The 19,967-nt window shown below is 32.8% G+C and overlaps 1 protein-coding gene across 3 annotated transcripts in view; it reads left to right on the forward strand.

The window, feature by feature from the left end:
• Positions 1-19,967, forward strand: part of VPS13A (vacuolar protein sorting 13 homolog A) — a 220,370-nt gene that overhangs the window by 65,145 nt on the left and 135,258 nt on the right. For all 3 annotated transcript variants that reach the window (XM_008142061.3, XM_008142063.3, XM_008142064.3), the window contains exons 14-23: positions 1,621-1,683; positions 2,171-2,303; positions 3,083-3,177; positions 3,492-3,634; positions 5,310-5,499; positions 5,588-5,702; positions 7,022-7,158; positions 10,753-10,885; positions 13,435-13,552; positions 17,088-17,226. In XM_008142061.3, coding sequence (XP_008140283.2) covers positions 1,621-1,683; positions 2,171-2,303; positions 3,083-3,177; positions 3,492-3,634; positions 5,310-5,499; positions 5,588-5,702; positions 7,022-7,158; positions 10,753-10,885; positions 13,435-13,552; positions 17,088-17,226 — 1,266 coding nt within the window. The remainder of the gene's footprint in view (positions 1-1,620; positions 1,684-2,170; positions 2,304-3,082; positions 3,178-3,491; positions 3,635-5,309; positions 5,500-5,587; positions 5,703-7,021; positions 7,159-10,752; positions 10,886-13,434; positions 13,553-17,087; positions 17,227-19,967) is intronic.

A 19,967-nucleotide genomic window follows, 5' to 3' on the forward strand; every position in this document is an offset into this window, starting at 1 on the left:
AGTCTTTAGGGACTAACACTGCCTAATTATTTGTTCTAATTGTGGAAATCTGTAATCAACCTAAAGGCCTCTAAAAATTAAGCATTTATATTAGCCTAGGTCTTGAGAAAGTCTCCTACCTCAAAAACCATTCTCTGTCTCTCTTTTACTTAGATGTTTTTCTTATCCTCTTTAAACTCATTTGGGTGATACAAGCTTTGGTGTTATTCTCCTGGGAGCTTTTGGAAGATGAGATTATTCTGAATCTGGAGAGATTTGGGTTCATGCAAATAATAACTTAAAGCCTTAAATTATTAAGACATTTTTAACCTCAAAGGCTAAAAAGTTTTTGTATATTGATTCCAAGTTCTCTGTGTTGTTTCCTAAGCCTTACTTTATGTCACGACTGCATTTCCCCTGTGTAAACCATCTAACTGTGCATTAATCAAATACAGTTTCCTATCTTCTATACATTTTGCTTATGCTTACAGCCAAGTCTGTACTCATATATTTCATTTGCCTTTCCTCATCTCTGCTTATTCCAGTTTTACTTATCCCTCAAGTTCTGCCTCAGTCCCATCTCTTATATGAACTTTCCTGAATTTTCTGCCCAGATAGAGCTCTTTTTCTTTTAATTCCTGTGGCATTTCTAGTCTTTACCAGCAACTTTACCTTTAATTATTTATCTTGAGAGTTCTCTAAATATTAGTGACCTTATCTTTTAGCATTATAGTGGTATATTCTAGAAGGGACTATTTTACAGATGGATGAAGTACAGCTTAAGGACACTAAGAGGAGTTAACTTCTTGAAATTAATGTAACTGTTCTGATCCAGGCCAATTTCCAATTTGTAACTTCTAAATATTGAGTTTTATTTTTGTTTTTGAGGTAGGAGACTTTCTCAAGACCTAGGCTAATATAAATGCTTAATTTTTAGAGGCCTTTGGGTTGGTTACGGATTTCCATACTTAAGCCATTTTTACCTTAACCTAAATCCTCCAAGTCTGCTGGACAGTAGCACCCTAAGTTGTTTTCTAGATAATAGTGGGCCATGGTTGCTTGTCTTTAGGAGAAAAAGTGCTTTGCACGTGAAACTCCCAAATGTAATCATGGAAATAATGTATGAAGATGTGATGAGAGATTTAGCTTTTATCAACTTATTTTAATAGCCATAACAGCTTTGAAAGTGTAAAATTTAAAAACAAGTTTTAAGTGTGTCTAGATCTACTTGGAGCATCTTGATGATGGCATAGGAACTGTGCACATTATATGAAGGTTTTATAAATTGTATTTTTAGTTGACAGTGACACTGTTTACCCTTACCTATAGTTAAAACCCAGATAAAAATCATTTTAAACAGTGCATGTTTGGTATCTTTTAGTATGTATCTGTAAATCTTATAGAGTTGTAACTCATATGCATGATGTAAGATTTCTTTGTTCAGAAAGTTTTTCATCATTACTAATTTCCAAGCTGACATTGTTTCTCAGAATTTAACCAGGAATATTATGTTGATGGGTGATCTGTTTTCTGCTTTCTATCATATCTTTAGTGCAGCAATTTGACAGCTTATATATACTAAAGTTATTTATAATTGTTTTATAATTGTTTATGTAAACACAATTTCCTATATATTTTTAGGAGTTGGAGAAGACTCTGGATGTATTTAATATAACTATAGTGAGACAACAGGCAGAAGTTGAGGTAATTCCAAATTATCTTTCAGTTAGTAAAAACAAATCTAGAGTCCATATAGATTTGAAAGGTGCTGTGATATTATTAGTATTGTGCTGTAATATACTGTTTCCTAAAATGGGTTCAAATTTGCTTTTTTGTGTTTGTTATAAGAAAATTTGATTTAATGTTTTGCCGCATCCATTTAAATCAGATTCTGTTGGAAAAATATTCTTTGTAGGTTATTGGATTTATACTCAGAGTAAATGTGAAGATGAAAAGCCAATTTGATTTTTTTTAAATTACCTTTCCATGTAAGACAGTGGGATTAACTGCCTTGTAATACTAAATTCTTATGTTTGGCTAATATTGCAGTTACTTTATTCTGTTGTCAGTTTGTATAATGTTTACATTTATTTACTCAAATAAACAACTTTTGGAAATGTTAGGCTTATAGTTCTTTAGATTGTTAAATAAAGGATAATTTGTCATTTATTTGAAAATTTATATATTTTAGGTAAAAAAAGCTGGGTACAGGATATACAAAGAAGGAACAAAAGATTCAGAGGAAAATAAAGGATGGTTTAACTGGTTGTGGACTTGGTCAGAACCAAAAACTAAAGAACAACAGCCCGATGTTAAACCTGGAAGTATGTTCATTTTATTTTTTAGTGGTGCAGTTAATCATCAGATATAGTAATGTAGCTAATCATCAGGTATGAAAATTGTTTTGCAGAAAATTCTCTAATTAAATAAATATTGTAAGTATATATGCATATAATATGTACTTTATTCTTGTTATCAATAAAATTACTATTAAAACATTGTAAATATATGACAAGTAAAAATTAAATAATTTTATTATTTTACAAAAGAGTTTTATGCCCAGGGGATTTGGTAAATGCATATAGCACAATAACAGATAAATAAAGATTTCAAAAGTGTATAAACCATTGTAAATTTTTATTTAAATGATTTCTTGTAAAGATTTTCCTAACCAAATGCTTAAGATTAAAGCTTTGGAGTCTTAGGGGCTTAGGTTTACTTACTGAATCTATCACTTATTAGCACTGTGGCTCTGGTCAATTATTTAGCTCTTTGAATCTCAGTTTTATTAATTGTAAAACTGGGGGAAATTATGATACTTGTACTACTTACTTTTTGTGCTAGGTGTGTTGCCTAGCACAGTGCCAAATACAGTTAGCCATTTTGTAAGCTCTTGGTTGATACCAGTATTTATAAATTTATATTTTTGGAGAATAATCCTTCTAAAATTGCTAGTGCCATTCTAACATTGTGATTATAATTTCTTAAAAGTATTATCAAAAGAGAGTAAAATTTACATTTAATTTATTTAACAAATAAATTATGGGTTAGTTTTATCTTGTTATCAGTTAAAAGCATAGAACACTTTGTTTATAATTTGTAGGTCTTGAAGAAATCTTGACACCTGAAGAAAAAACTTTACTCTATGAAGCAATTGGCTATAGTGAAACAGCAGTTGACCCAACCTTGCCAAAATCAGTAAGGTTTTCATGCCTTATATCTCACTGTTGAATGATGTTTTTAATCCTTTAGGAATTACATTACTGATTTGTTCTGTGATTTTCTTCTGGGTCTGTAAATATTGTTTTTACTTTAATTTCCAAGGTATGGATAAATATTGTGCCATACTTTGTAGTATTACGGGGTGATTCTTTAAGATATAAGGGTTGCTTTTAAATTGTTTTCTGGTTTTTGGAAAGAATAAATTATGTGAATAGGATATGAATAAGAGTGTTTGATATACATACATATGTGTGTGTGTATTTAATTTCATTCATCTGAATATACTCTAGTTTGAAGCCATGAAGTTGTACATGCACTTGAAAAGTATGTCTATTGTTCTAAGAGAAGAACAACGAAAACGTGAGCTATTAAATATTGTAGTAGAAGAATTTAGCACTTGGGTTGTACAAAGACCAGGAGCACAAGCAATGAAGTAAGTATTCATTTATTTTATTTTATCTTTTTTAAAAAATATTTTTTTTATTGATTTCAAACAGGAAGGGAGAGGGAGAGAGTGATAGAAATATTAATGATGAGAGAGAATCATCTATCAGCTGTCTCCTGCATGCCCCATCCTGGGGATTGAGCCTGCAATCTGGGCATGTGCCCAGACCCAGAATTGAACCATGACCTCCTGGTTCATAGGTCGACGCTCAATCACTGAGCCACGCTGGCTGCGCTATTATTTTTTATCTGTAAGAAAAAAATTCACTGTGAAATTGGAAGGTAGATTACAATTTTACCATATTTTCCAAAGAGTACTATGGCTTAATATATCCTTTTGTATTTTTATAATTATTAAAATAATGCATATTAATAGAACACTGCATGCTCAGGAAACATAGAAAGACACTAAAGAATAATACAAAAATCTCAGTAAGCCACACTATACAAAGAAAAAACAACATTAATAGTTTGGTGTTTATCTGGAAATGTATTTCACTTTTGTTTTTAAAAATGGCTTTACTTGGGGGGGGGGAGGGTACATCTGCAATACTTTAAACAATAAAGATTAATTTAAAACAACAACCAGGAACACAGACAATAGGGTGGGGGGCCGGGAGTGGGCTAGGATAGGTCAATGGGGAAAAAGGGGAACATGTAATACTTTCAACAATAAAGATTTTCAAAAATAGCTTTACTGAGATATAATTCACATATACAATTCATCTATTTAAAGTGTACATTTCATTTGTTTGTGACACTGTATGCCACATTACATTATGTTTATCAGGTAATTCCAGAACATTTTTACACCCTAAAAAAGAAACCCTAATACTCATTAGTTGTCACTCCTCATTGCCCCCCTCCCTTGTGTCAGCAATAACTAATTTACCTTATTCCTAAGACTTTGTTTTGGGCATTTAATATGCACAGAATCATGTAATATGGCCTTTCTGTCTGTCTGCTTTCACTTACCATGGTATTTCAAGGTTCATCCATGGTATAGCATGAGTTAGTGCTGCATTCATTTTTAATCCCTAATAATATTCCAGTATATGGATATACCACATTTTGTTTGTCCATTCATCAGATGATGGGTAATGGATTATTTTCATTTATTGGGTATTATGCATAATGCTGCTATGAATATTCACAGACAATATTTTGTGTGGTCATTAAGTTTTAAATTATCTTGAGTATATATCTAGGAGTAGAATTGTCTCATATGGTAACACTGCTTAACCTTTGGAGGAATTGCCAGACTTTTTCATTACTACCAGTAGTATATTAGGTCTTTAATTTATCTGTATCATTGGCAACACTAATTTTTCCATTTGATTATAGCCATCTTCGTGGGTATAAACTAGTCTCTCATTGGTTTGATTTGCATTTCTATTTCCCTGATTACTAATGAAGTTGAACATCTTTTCATATGCTTAGTCACTATATTTTTTTGGAAAAATGTCTATTCTTTTGCTCATTTTCAAATTAGATTGTCTTATTACTGAGTTGTAAGAGTTCTTTTTATATTATTTATATAAGTCTCATCACATAAAAGATTTTCAATTAATTTTTCCCATTCATTGTTTTCTTTTAATTTTTAATGGTAGTCTTTTAAGCACAAAGTATATCTATTGCTAATACTTTTTTTTTTTTTCATGCAGATTTGAAACCAAAATAGATTCCTTTCATGTTACTGGCCTACCAGATAATTCAACAAAACCCCGCCTCCTGTCCTCATTGGATAATACTGCATCACTTTTCCAGATTACATTTGAGACAAATCCATTAGATGAAACTGTTGCTCAAAGGTGTATCATAGAAGCTGAACCTTTAGAAATAATATATGATGCAGTAAGCATTTTTTAAAATTTCTTAATTTTAATATATTTCAATTTGGTTTGATTTTGTGCCTAATTTTAATGATACTTATTTTTACCAGAGAACAGTGAATAGTATAGTGGAATTCTTCAGACCTCCAAAAGAGGTAAATCTAGCACAGCTCACTTCAGCGACTTTGACAAAACTTGAAGAATTTCGTGATAAGACAGCAACAGGTAAAAATACCAGTATTAAATATTGAATCCTGTACCAAACTTTTAGGCATTTAAAGCTGATTTTAGTAATGTATTTCTTAAGTTTCTTTCTAGACTAGATACAGTTTAATTGAAACTAATTTTGTACTTACATTTAAATGCAGATATAACAATAATTATTCCTTACACTCAAGTCAAACCCATTAACTACATTCAAGTTAATTACAAAATTTTGTTAGGATTTTTGAAATTGTGTTTGACAGAAACTGGCTTTTGAATTCTTTTATAAAATCATAGGGCTTCATGCAATGGTCTTTTTGTTTTAATTACTGCCCCTTTGCCTTTCAGCTCTCTTGTGACGTTTTCTAACCACTACCTGTTCTGAACAAAATGCTTTTGATTGAAGCATAAGGTTATACACATTAAATAAACTACATCACTTAAATTTTTTCAATCCAGCTATTCAGAATTTTACCTATTAGTGTGCTATTGTCATTTTTATTTTCTCAGAATTCATGTTAAAAATATCTGGTCCTCATGATAGTTATTGTGTGGGTTTGGTTGTTGTTGTCTTTTGAGAATTAAGGTACCTTTCTTCTTGAATATCAGATGTCCTAAACTTTATAAATTAACATTGTTTATTGATTCAAATTGATGTATTGCTGCTTACAGAATTTCATCTCATGGGGTCATTATAATTTGATAGTTGATAATAATTTTAGATTTAAAAGCCAGTGCTGGATTTGAGACCATAAAATAGATTAGTTTGGTATATAAATTACATGAAAGTGAATGGATTGAATTTATTAGAATAAAACACCTCAAGTGAATGAAATACCTGAGGAATGAAGAACTCTGTTTTGTCGCCTTTTCTGGTTTACATATGGTTTTATTGAAGGTGATTTAATTATCCAGGATTTTTTCATGTCTCAGTAATGTCATAAGGATAAAGAATTATTGTTCAGTATGGTAGATGTAGTTGTATTAAGTTCATGATTTGGAAAGAATTATATAGATCCTACTATAGGGGTTATGAATAAATGTTTCATAAAACTTAATTTTTTAGATATATTATCTCCTGAATATTACCTAAATTGATTTTTTTGGGTTAAAAACATTAATTTGAAGAATCATTTTAATTTTGTACTTAGTTATGTTTAATTAGAGTGTACATATTAACTAACATTTACTTGATATTGAAAATAATTTGCTCAGTCATTTTAAAATGAATTCTTATTTCACATTATTTTAAGTTTGTGCTGTCAGTTCATACATTTAATAAATAATTTTTTGAATAATTTGTGAAAAATATTCATTGTGAAGATTTAAATTTTCTGCAGGTCTACTGTATATTATTGAAACACAGAAAGTTCTTGATCTCAGAATTAATTTGAAAGCTTCATATGTTATTATCCCACAAGATGGAATTTTTAGCCCTACATCAAATCTGCTTCTTTTGGATCTTGGTCATTTAAAGGTATATAGTAATAATATTTATATTGGAATATGGTACTTAAGGTATTTCTTTGTTTAAAATATGTTTTATTTTTTAAGTAAGTTTTATTTGGTATATTGGTTTTTAGACTTATGAGAAATCTTTTCTGGTGAATAAAGTTATTTCATTTAATTAGGTAGTTTTCCTACATTTCAAAAAGCAAAATGATCAATTGAACTCTGCAGGTCAGAGGTGAAACCAAAGAATTACAATTATATGTAGAATTTGAGAGTAATGCTTAAGGAGTTGATTTCCTTTTCAATTTAAGTTTATTACTAGATTAATTACAATATATAGAGTTTGAGGGAGTTCTGGAAGTAATCACATATATCTTCGTCCTTCTGAATTTTTTTGTGTGTATAACTTTAGATATTGATATTTCAATTTCTATTAAATAATCCTAAATTGAGAGATGGTTGTCTTGCATTTACCCAATTTACATAGCTCTATTCACTTATGTATATTTTTCTTCCTTAGTTTTTTAAAATATGTTTTGATTGATTTTAGGGAGAGGAAAGGAGAGGAATAGAGAGAGAGAAACGTCGATGAGAAACATTGATTGGTTGCCTCCTGCATGCCCCATACTGGGGATCAATTCTGCAGTCTGGGCATGTGTCCTGACCTGGAATTGAACCTGCGATCTCCTGGTGCATAGGACCATGCTCAACCACTGATCCACACAGGCTGGGCCTTCCTGAGTTTTAAATAGAGAATACTTGTTTTTTTTTTCATATTTCCAGATTTGCACTGTTCAGGGATGGGAACCTTTTTTTTTTTTTTTTTTTTTTGCCAAGAGCCATTTGTATATTTATAACATAATTTGTGGGCCATACAAAATTATCAACTTAAAATTGGCCTGCTATATTTGATCAAATATTCAATTAAGTCACCCCAAATGCCTTGACAGGGCTGGATCATATGATTTCATGGGCCTTATGTGGCCAGCGGGCTGGATGTTCCCCACCTCTGGTTTATTTAGTACCCACTGACTATTTACAGTTGATTAAGTTGATTAAAATAAAGTAAGATAAAAATTTAGTGTCTTAGTCACATTAGCCACATTCAAGGGTTTAATAGTCACAAGTGGCTAATAGCTACTGTATTAAACAGCACAGATGGAGAACAAATTCATCATTGTAGAAAGTTCTATTGGATAGCACTGCTCTATATCATTAAATGTAGAGGAATAGCTGTAACTATTTAAAGACCCAAGAGGGATGGATAATATTAGAATGCTCATTCTGGCTTTCTAACAGATATGTGCCTTTTCTTGACATTCTCCATTTTTCTATGTTTTATTTTTCAGTTGATAATTATATAGACAACTGCTGAATTTACAGTTATAATATTTATACAGCTAATTATTCATATTTTAATATGGTTATGGAATTGGTTCAAGGCAGTCTGGTATAGTTGAGCGAGCATAAGGTCAGGTGTAAGGGTATTAATCTTGTTTTGTGATCTTAGGCAATTTGCTTAATCTTTTGCTTTCAAAGAGATAATTTGATCGTGTACACATGAGCTATATAAAATGTATCCTACCTAATAAAAGAGTAATATGCAAATTAACCATCACTCCGCTACACCCACAAGCCACGCCCACCAGGATCACAGGCAACTGGGGGTTGGCTCCTGCGATCCGTCACAGGGAGGCTGGGGTCTGGCCTTGCGTACCAGCGGGGAGCCTGTGATGGATCGCAGGCAACTGGGGGTTCGCTCCTGCGAGGGGATCTGCTCCTGTGGTGGATTGCAGGGAGCTGGGGTCCCCTGCCCAATGGGCGGTGTCTGCGATCAGAGGGAGCTGGAGGGCCCCTGCCCAGGCCTAAAGCTTTGGCCAGTGGCTTTAGGCCTGGGCAGGGCCCAGCCCGCGATTGGTGTGAACTATAGAGGAAACACCTTTTCTGACTGCACATTGGCTAAGCTTCCTGTATGCCACTGGTAATATTCTTAGTAACTTGGGTAATAAGAATCCAAAAAGGTGATCTAGGGTTTTTCCACCACACTTCTGGAGAAAAAAATGAAGGTCTGCTGCTGGAGGGCTAAGAAATGTCATATCCTGCCCTAGCCGGTTTGACTTAGTGGATAATGCCTCAGCCTGCCCACAGCAGGGTCTGGGTTCGATTCTGATCAAGGGCATGTACCTAGGTTGTAGGCTCCTCCCTGGCCAGGGCCCAGATCAGGGCTCATGTAGGAGGCAACCAATCAAAGTGTTTCTCTCACTTTGATGTTTCTCTCTGTCTTTCCCTTTCTCTTCCACATTCTCTAAAAGTCAATGGAAACATATCCTTAGGCGAGGATAAAAAAAAAAAAGAAAGAAAGAAATGCATATCCTCTGAAAGACACACCTTGAAAATGCCTAAAGAAAGTTGTCATTATTTTCTTGGTGAAGGGACTGGAGTCGTGTTGATGAAAACACCTTGGTGGCTGTGGTGACTGACATTGGCTGCAGCAGCAGGGTGATGGGGCTGGTGCCTTCCCATGACCAGCCCGGTTGCCTCCCACAAAGGGAGGCCAGACTTCGGCTTAGGCCCGCTTCCCGTGGGGATTGGGCCTAAGCCATCAGTAGGACATCCCCTGAGGACTCCCAGTATGTGAGAGGGGGCAGGTTGGGATGAGGGACCCCCAACCCCCAGTGCATGAATTTCGTGCACCGGGCCTCTAGTATGTATATAAATTTATTTAAAAACCTATATACATATTTATGTGTGTATATACCAGTGTATATATAAGTAAGATCTTGATATACTGCTCTGGAGTGATTTCCAGGATATTTATGTGAAAAAAGAAAAGTAGTGTGCATAGTACACCAATAAAGGGGAGATATAAATAAGATACAATTATAACTTGCTTGGGGTTACATAAATGGCAGAGTTGGCAATAAAATTCAGCTGTCCTAATATTTAATCCTGGACTTTTAATTCTTATTATAAAACTATTTAAATACCTGTCATCATGCCAAAGAAATGTTTTATAATCCTTTTTCTTTTTAATAAAAAGGTTTCTTATCAGATTTTAAAATAATTTAGATGTATTATTCTCCAGGACTAACTTGGTTCCCTTCTTTTAATATAAAGAATTAGGAAATATAACAATATATTAAAATTCATTTTACAGTATATCTAACCTTCTCCTTACACGTGTCATGGGTAAAGATTATTTTTTTGTTTCATTAATTCTCACCCAAGATATTTTTTTCATTGATTTTTAGAGAGAGTAGAAGTGAGGGAGAGAGAAGGGAGGAATGGGGAAGAGAGAGAGAGAGGAACATTGACGTGAGAGAGAGTTGACATCCACTGGATGCCTCCCGCAGGTGCTCCAACTGGGGCTGGGGTCCAACCTGCAAACCAGGTATTATGTGCCCTTGATGGGGAATCAAATCTGTGATCCTTCAGTGGGTGGACCAACACTCTACTCACTGAGCACACCGGCCTTGGCTAAAGACATTTCTAATAGCCTTATATGTCAGCTTGTGAGTTTATCCTCTCCAGTTAGCTTTTTATATTCTGAAAGATAAAAACCTTATCTTTTCATTTTGGAGTATTTTGCATAGTCTAAACTATTAAAATTAACTTCAAGGTGACGAGTAAAAGTCGTTCACAATTACCAGATATGAAGCAAGGTGGGGCCAGACTTGAAGAGATAATGCGTAGAGCTTATGATTCCTTTGATATTCACCTTACAAGCATTCAGCTGCTTTACAGCAGAGTTGGTAAGTATATAGTGCATTATGTATTGTTCATTTTGCTGCGGTGATTAATTAGGTGTTTAGACAGTTTCTCCGAAGACCTTCCTTCTAAATATGTTAGAGCTTCCATATTTTTTAATTAGAATTACATAGTAGATAAGAGAAATGCCTAAACTGGGAGTGATTTTACCTCACCAAAGATACTGTCAGTGTCTGGAGACATTTTTGATTGTAACACTTGGATAGTTGGGGCACCACTAGTATTTAGTGGATGAAGGTTAGGGATGCTAGTAAACATAGAATGTAGAGGAAGGAACTGTCAACAAAGACTAAATTTGGCCCAAATTCCAGTAGTGCTGATATTGACAAATCCTGATCTAGACAAGTGTTCTCCAACATTTGCATAAGATTAGAAAACATTGACACATTTTTAAAAACATTTGTATTACACAGTGGGATAATCAGAAGAAACTGCTCAAGGGTGGATGCAATCAGCCTAGGCATCCCCAGCCATAAATAGCTACTGCAAGATGGAGGAGGATCCCTATCTTAAGCATAAATTACCCCATTCATTCTGTTGTACTAATCAGGAGTCTCTGATGGAGACCTAGTCAACAGAGCCAAAAATTCACTTGTCAGGAGCCACTAAAGAATAGTGAGAGAGCCCGGAGAATTTGAGCCCTTTTTCCACTGTGTTATATTGATTTTGAATTCCTTGGTGTTAGTAAACATTCAGATAATTCAAAAAAGGTGGATTGGTGACTGTTTTTAGCGATCTCTCTGTGTATATATGGTTAGATTTTAATTAACTGAGCTAACTAATGAAAGGAGAAGCAATAGAGAACCCAAAGTAATGGTTTTTAAAAATGTTAGTTTATATAGGACTGGGACATTTTTGTTTTATTTGTCTGACTATATTTGCTTTAGGGTAATGAAATTGGTTTTTGTTTTTATTGTATTCCAGTTGGTGTAAAAGGAGTATAGGGGTGGCACATGTAAATTATTTATAGAAAATTCATAAATTTTTTTCAGTAAATAAATTACTAAATTTTGGTATGTTTGATACATCTTGATCACTAGTTTTTGAAGCCCATTAGCTTATATTTATATTTAAGATATTGTGATACTTGTGAAAAAAAATTAAAATACATCATTATTGTCTGGAAAGTATTGGAATTCCTTGGAATGTTTTTGAGAAGCATTAACTATTCTTAAAAAAATAAGTCTTTTTTTTGAGCAAAGTTTTTTGACATTAGGTTACTTTCTGTAATTGTCATAAATTCTTTTGATAAATACTAAAATACAGGCTCTGAATATCTTATTTTTTACCTGTAAATTGAGAAGTGAAGAAATATGTCTTTTATCTCAATATGTTTAGAATTTAAAAATTGTCATAAAACCCATTTTATTACCTATCTCCAAGAATCTAATCTTTTGTTGACTTGGTTTTTCTTGACTGAGGATTTTATCTGACTTATGGAATTAGTAGTTTCAAATGAGATATTGTATGTAATGTATTTCACCTCATATTCTTTTGCTGTTTTTTTCAATGTATGTACCTATGAGTATATGGAATATGCTTGTGTGTTGCTTATGAGTGAGAGTATTTTGAATGCATTTTTAACATGACATGTAGTATTATATCCTGTTTTTTCTTTCACTTACCAGTAATATTTTGGGCACTTGAATCCATGATTTTTAAAAAATATATATATATTTTTTTTTATTGATTTCAGAGAGGAAGTGAGAGGGAGAGAGAGATAGAAACATCATTGATGAGAGAGAATCATTGATCAACTGCCTCCTGCATGCCTCACACTGGGGATTGAGCCCGCAACCTGGGCATGTGCCCTGACAGAATCCAACCGTGATCTCCTGGTTCATAGGACAACACTTAACCACTGATCCATGCCAGCCGGGTCTGAGTCCATGATTTTATCCAATGTTCTAAGACTATGCTGTCAGTTACTTAGCATTGCCTTACTGAAAATGTAGGCTTGTAACACTGCAATGCATGTTGCCAGACCTGGATGTAAATTTCAGCTTTTGTCACTCCCTAGCTTTTTGGCCATAAGCAAGTTATAAATTCCTCTGTGTCCCGGTTTTCTAATATGAGATGGTTATACATCATTGTGAGAATTAAATGAAAGTTTAAACATTGCCTAGAACAGTACCAGTTATAACTCTTGAATAAATGGCAGCTTTTGTGAGTTAATACTGAAAAACTGCAATCTTCCCTACTTTAGGCATTATTGCCTTAGAGCCATGTTGGGTTTTTTGGTAAGGTATCTGGTTACAGTGATTACCAGTGAATGCACAGTAGATTTGATTAAAACTATGTTGTTGTTTTTAATAAGCATTTTTCCTATTAAAAAACAGTCTTGTGAAGTAGCAGACATAAAATGTGAAAGGGAAAGAATTTACCTTCCAATTGTTGTGTGTGTGTATCTGGGCATGTGGAATTAAAGATTATCCATATCATGCAGTGTGTGACTGTGAAGTATTAAAAATAATTTTAAGTTTAGTGTCTTTCAAATTACACATGTGTTAAATGTACTGTTTTCTATAATTAGGTGATAATTGGAAAGAAGCACGAAAACTCAATGTGTCTACACAGCATGTTTTGGTACCTTTGCACTTCAATGTGGAATTCTCTAAGGCCATGGTTTTCATGGATATAAGGATGCCTAAGTATGTATTATCTGTTTCATGTGGTAATAGATTTTCTCAGTAATTCTGTAGCTAAGGCAATACCATATTTCATTGATTCTTTGTGTGTGTGTGGTAAAATATAAATAACATAAAATTTACCATTTTTAATTGTATAATTCATTGACATTAAGTAATTCATATTGTTGTGCAACCTTCACCACTATCCATTTCTAGAACTTTATTTTCACAAACTGAAATATATACATATTAAACATTAATGTTCCCTTCTCCCCCATCATCTTCAAGTTGTACAGGCATATTTAAAGAAACTGAAAAGTTTAGGTACATTAATGAGACTATTCTATAATATGTCCCTAAGTTAAACTAGTCTGTGTGGAATTAATTACAAACATGTAGTCTGTTAGTAGTAAAAGAAAGCTTATAATTTTCTCTAGGAATTCATATATATTTTTAGAATGATAACCTTAGCAATCAATGTGCGTGAATTGAAAAAGGTGAGTTTTAGGAAAAGTACAGGGCTAAGAAATTGTTCAGTGGATGAAAATTTACTCTCCTTGAAGTCAGTCTCTTTTATTTATTGTTGTTTTTTAAAGACTTTATTTTAGAGCAGTTCTAAGGTCACAGAAAAATTGACAGGAAGATACAGAGATCTCACATATACCCGCTGCATCCACTTATACATAGCTTCCCCTATCAACAACATCCTCCACCAGAGTGGTACATTTGTTACAGTTGATGAACCTACAGTAACATATCATAATCACTCCATGTCCATAGTTTACACTGCAGTTCACTCTTAAGGTACATCCTATGGGTTTGGACACATGCCTAAAGATATGTATTCATCTTTTTGGTGTCATATAGAGTGTATCACATAGAGTATTTTCACTGTCCTAAAAATCTTTTGTGATCCACCTGTTTATTCTTCTGCCATCCTTAAGCCCTGGCAGACACTATTTTACTGTGTCCATAGTTTTGCCTTTTCCAGAATTTTCTGTAGTTGGAGTCACACAATATGTTGCCTTTTTAAAAAAAAATATTTTTATTGATTTCAGAGAGGAAGGAGGAGGGAGAGAGAGATAGAAACAAATGATGAGAGAGAATCATGAATCGGCTGCCTCCTGCATGCCCCCTATTGGGGATTGATCCCGCAACCCGGCATGTGCCCTTGACTGGAATTGAACCTGGGACCCTTCAGTCCATAGGCTGACGCTTTACCAACTGAGCCAAACCAGCTAAGGCCAATATGTTGCCTTTTCTGATTGGCATCTTTCACTTAGTAACATGCATTTAAAGTTCTTCCATGTCTTCTCGTGACTTTATAGCTCATTTCTTTTTAGTTCTGAATAATATTCCAATTGTCTGATGTACCATAGTTTATCCAGTCACCTATTGACAGACATCTTGGTTGCTTCCAGGTTTTGACTATACAGTTGGAATATAAAGTTTATGTGGATAAGCTTCATTCATATAAAATTATGAGTTAAGATGTTATAAACAGTTGTGTGCTGGTTTTTGTGGGGACATAAGTTTCAACTCCTTTGGGTATATACCAAGGAGCTCAGAAGCTGGATCTATTCTTAAATAATGTTTACTTCTGTGAGAAGCCACCAAACTTCTTCCAAAGTGGCTGCCCCTTTTTGCATTTCCAACAGCAACGAATGAGAGTTCCTGCTGTTCCACACCATTGCCATTATTTGGTATTATCAATATTCCAGATTTTGGTCATTCTAATAAGTGCCTTTGTGGTATCTCATTGTCTGTTGTAGAGCAGAAGTTTTAATTTTAATGAGGTCCAGCTTATCAATCTTTATATTTTCATGAATTGTGCCTTTGTATAAAAAGAGGTCATGACCATGACTAAAGTCATATAGGTTTTATTGATTTATCTTTTGGAATTCTATCGTTTTTTGTTTTACATTTAGGTCTGTGATCCATTTTGAGTTTTTGAAGGGTTAAGGTCTGTTGTCTAGATTCATTTTTCTTGCATGTAGGTGTCCACCACCATTTGTTGAAGTGAATGTCTTTGCTCCATTGTATTGCGTTTGGAGCCTGGTCCAAGATTAGTTGACTGTATTTATGGAGTTCTTTTCCAGGGCCTTCTATTCTGGCTGATTGATCTATTTGTTTATTCTTTCACCAGTATCAATGTCTTATTTACTGTAGCTTTATAGTAAGTCTTGAAGTCAGGAGTATCAGTCTTCCAACCTTGTTCTTTTCCTCTAATATTATGTTCGCTATTTTGTTCTTTTGCCTCTTCATACAAATTTTAGAATTATTTTGTTAATATTCATTAAATAAGTTGCTGGGATTTTGTTCTTAATTGCATTGAATCTATAGATCAATTTGGGAAGAACTGACATTTTAACAATCTTGAATCTTCCTACTCATGAAAATGGAATATCTGTATTTATGTAGTTCTTTGATTTCATTCTTCAGAGTTTTGCAGTTTTTCTCATGTAGATCTTGTATATATTTTGTTAGATTTGTACCTAAGTATTTCTTTTAGGGGGTACTAATATAAATAATATTGTGTTTTTAATTTCAAATTCCACTTTTTTGTTGTTGGTTTATAGGAAAGGGATTGACTATTGTGTGTTAAGTTTGTTTCTTGCAACCTTACAATAACGGCTATTAGTTCCAGTTTTTTGTTTTATTTAATTTTGCTTTTGTTTTATTATTTTGTTTTTATACATAGACCACATTTCATCATTGAACAAAGACAGTTTTATGTTTTCTTTTCCAATCTATATGGCTTTTATTTCCTTTTCTTGCCTTATTGCATTGGCTAGGTCTTTCAGTACCATCTTGAAAAGGAGTGATGAGAGGGATATCTTTGCTTTATACCTAATCTTAGTTGGAAAACATTGAGTTTCTTCACTACTAAGTATAATGTTAACTGTAGGTTTTTCAAGTTGAGGAAGTTCTCCATTAGTCTAGTTGACTGAGAGTTCCTTTTCTTTTATTATGAATGTATGTTGGATTTTGTCACATGGATCTATTTATATGATCATGTAATTTTTCCTTTTCGGTCAGGTCAGATTTTTAAAATTGGTTTTAGATATATAATCTCTTGGACAAGTTATTTGAACTTGCTAAAGCCTTAGTTTCCTGATAGGAACTATGTACATATGGGAACTTATAAGAAATAGGGAACAGAAATAAGTTGACTCCCTCTTGGGTTGTGAGACTATTTAGCATAATGCATATGAAGTGCTTTCCTTAATGCCTATCATGTAATTAACGCTTGATAAATAGTCACTGATAACTGTCCTTGGCAAATAGTAAAGAGATAATAAACATAATAACATTAAAAAATAAGCTTCTGAAAAATAATGAGATTATTTTATCTAATGAGACTGGTCAATAATGTCAAATGTAAATTTGAGTGGAGATTATGGGATAGTTTGTCCATGGACTGTGGATAATTTTTAGTGGTAAAATCACATTTGATTATTTTTAGATAATTTAAGGGAAATAGTCATCTTTTTAATTAATTCACTTAAATCGGAATGAAAATTGCTTTATAGTGATTCCTCTCTTTTTGAAATAGATTCAAGATTTTTGGAAAGTTACCACTGATTTCTTTGCGAATCTCAGATAAAAAACTGCAAGGAATTTTGGAATTGATTGAAAGCATTCCAAAACCCACACCTGCAACTGAAGTACATGCCCCTGTCAAGCCATTTCAGGTAATGTTATTTACAAAATTAACAAAAGCAAAAATTAAAAAGAATTCACAAATAGTATTTTAACAGCCACAGAAATTTAGGGTAAAAATAACTCAATTAATTATGAATAGACCTTTAAAAATAACTACATTTTAAAAGAGCAAATGATGAAGTAAAAGATACATATCGTAAAGAAAAGTGATGTCTACCTATCTTCACTTTTCCAGCCTTTAATTTTTCTCCTCAGTGATAACACTATTAACCACTGCATGTCTAGTTTTCTTAAAATGTTTATGGCATATGCTAGTACACACACATACAAACATATGCACCTGTGTGTATGTGTGCATACAAGTACCGTATTTTCCGGCGTATAAGACGACTGGGCGTATAAGATTTTCCTGGGTTAAAAAGTCATCTTATACGCTGGAAAATACAGTACATGTTGCTGATAATATGGTCTCAATACATACATCAAAAGAATTATAAGGTACCGTATTTTCCGGCATATAAGATGACTTTTTAACCCAGGAAAATCTTATACGCCCAGTCGTTTTATATGCCAGAAAATACGGTATATATATTGTGCTCTTAAAATTTATGTAAGTGGGAATACACTTACTGTTCTGAATCTGTATTCTTTAACCATAATTATCTATGTTACACACCTTAAATATATTTTCATGTTAGCACAGATCTACCTTATTCTTTTTTATTGTGATATACAGGATGGGGCAAAAGTAGACTTACAGTTGTGAGCACAGAGTTTATTTTGGTATTTTCCATATGAACCTACTTTTGCCCCAGCCTTTAGTATTGAATTATGTGAGTATACTATCCTTTTACTAACATAATCCCATTTTGATGGGCATTCGTATTGTTATGAGTGTTCATAGTTATAAAAATAATGGTTTTGAACTTCCTTGTACATATTTTTGGGTATATTTTTAATTATTATATAAATTCCTAGAAGTAGAATTGTTGAGTAAAAAACTATAAATTTTATAATGTTATGAACTTTGCCAAATTTCTTTTCTAATTTGAGTAATTATTTATAGTCCCACCAATAGTAAATAGTAAATGTTTATCCATTCTCATTAATCTTAACTATTAACAAATGTTAAATTCCGTTAAATGAAAAAATGTTATCTTGTCGTTTTGATTCACATTTCTTTATAAATAATATGGAACCTATTTTCATAAGTATATTGGGTATAAGAATTTCTATTTTTGAAAACAGCTGTTTGTGTCTTTTGTTGAGTTATGGTTTTCTAGCTAAGGAAATTAACACTTTTTAAAAAGTGTGTTATTTTTTAAAATCTGATACATTTATTTTTGCCATGCCAAACTTTTTATATTTTATATAGTCAAAGTTATTAGATTTTTCCTTCATGATTTCTGGGTTTTATATTATATGCCTTACTTCTCCTTACACATGAATTTCAAAAAGAAAATATCATTTGCTTTTTTGTCTTTTTAACATTCTGATTTTTTTATGTTTAACATTTTTCTTTAAAATAATTTCAAACTTATAGAAATGTTGTAAAAGTAGTGTAAAGAAGTTTTTTTCTCAAACCATTTGAGAGTAAGTTACTGATATGTTGTACCATTACCCTAAACACTTTAGTGTGTTGCTATATTTTTTCATAGTCTGTTGCTGAGCTTATTTTTTTAAGAGGTTATAAATCTCTTCTTAAGAGCAGAGGTTTTAAATTTGATGAAACTTAATTTATACAATATATATATTTTTAATGGATGAAGCTTTTTATCTCATCTGAAACCTTTGCCTAACATATGGCCAAAAAGTCCTTTAATTGTCATTCCATTACATTTTGTCCGTCCTGGTTTCTGATGAGAAATCTGTTAATTTAATGATACCTAGTACAAGGAGACTGGCTTCTTCCCTCTTTGAGTGTCATTTAACTGATTATGTTTTGGTATGGGTCTGTTTGAGTGTATGTTACTTTGATTTTAGTAAACTTGTTTGTTTTTTTTTAGATTCATGTGTTTTATCATATTTGGCTGTTATTTTTTGACTATTATTTTTGAAGAATTTTTCTTCGGTCCCATTTCTGTTCCCCTGGGATTTTCATAATGTATATATTTACTCCACGGTCTCATAGGCTTGTTCACTTTTCTTTATTCCTTCCTGTTAATTTTGATTGACCTATCTTAATTTTCTGATTCTTTCTTCTACTAGCTCAAATATCTTACTGAAATTCTCTAATGCATTTTTTTAGTTATTGTACTTTTCAGATCTAGAATTTTTGTTTGATTTCTTTTTATAGTTCCTATCTTCTTATTGATATTTTCTACTTATTGTGACCTCACTATTTTATTTGTCTTTAATTCTTCACAGTTCTTTCTAGCTGAGAGTATTTAAGACAGTTTAAAGTTTTTGCAGTTAAGTCCAATACCTGTGATTTCTCTTACACTGTTTTCTGCTATTTTTTTTTTTTTTTTACTGTGCATGGGTCATACTTTCTTGCTTCTTTGCATGCATTATTGTAACCTGACAAAGGAATTATGAGAAAAGAAAACTATAGACTAATGTGTTCATTAACACAGATGTAAAAATCCTTAACAAATAGTACAATCAAATATTATGATATGTAAAATGTATATTATACTATAACCAAATGCATTTACTCTAAGAAAGCAGGGAGGTGGGGCAGCGAGCTACAAGCGGGCGGTGGAGAGCTACAGGAGGGGGCAGGGCAGCAAGCTATGAGGGGGGCAGGCGGGTGGAGGGAGCTACAGGA

Source organism: Eptesicus fuscus, chromosome 15, assembly GCF_027574615.1.
Source record: "Eptesicus fuscus isolate TK198812 chromosome 15, DD_ASM_mEF_20220401, whole genome shotgun sequence".
Lineage (NCBI taxonomy): Eukaryota > Metazoa > Chordata > Mammalia > Chiroptera > Vespertilionidae > Eptesicus > Eptesicus fuscus.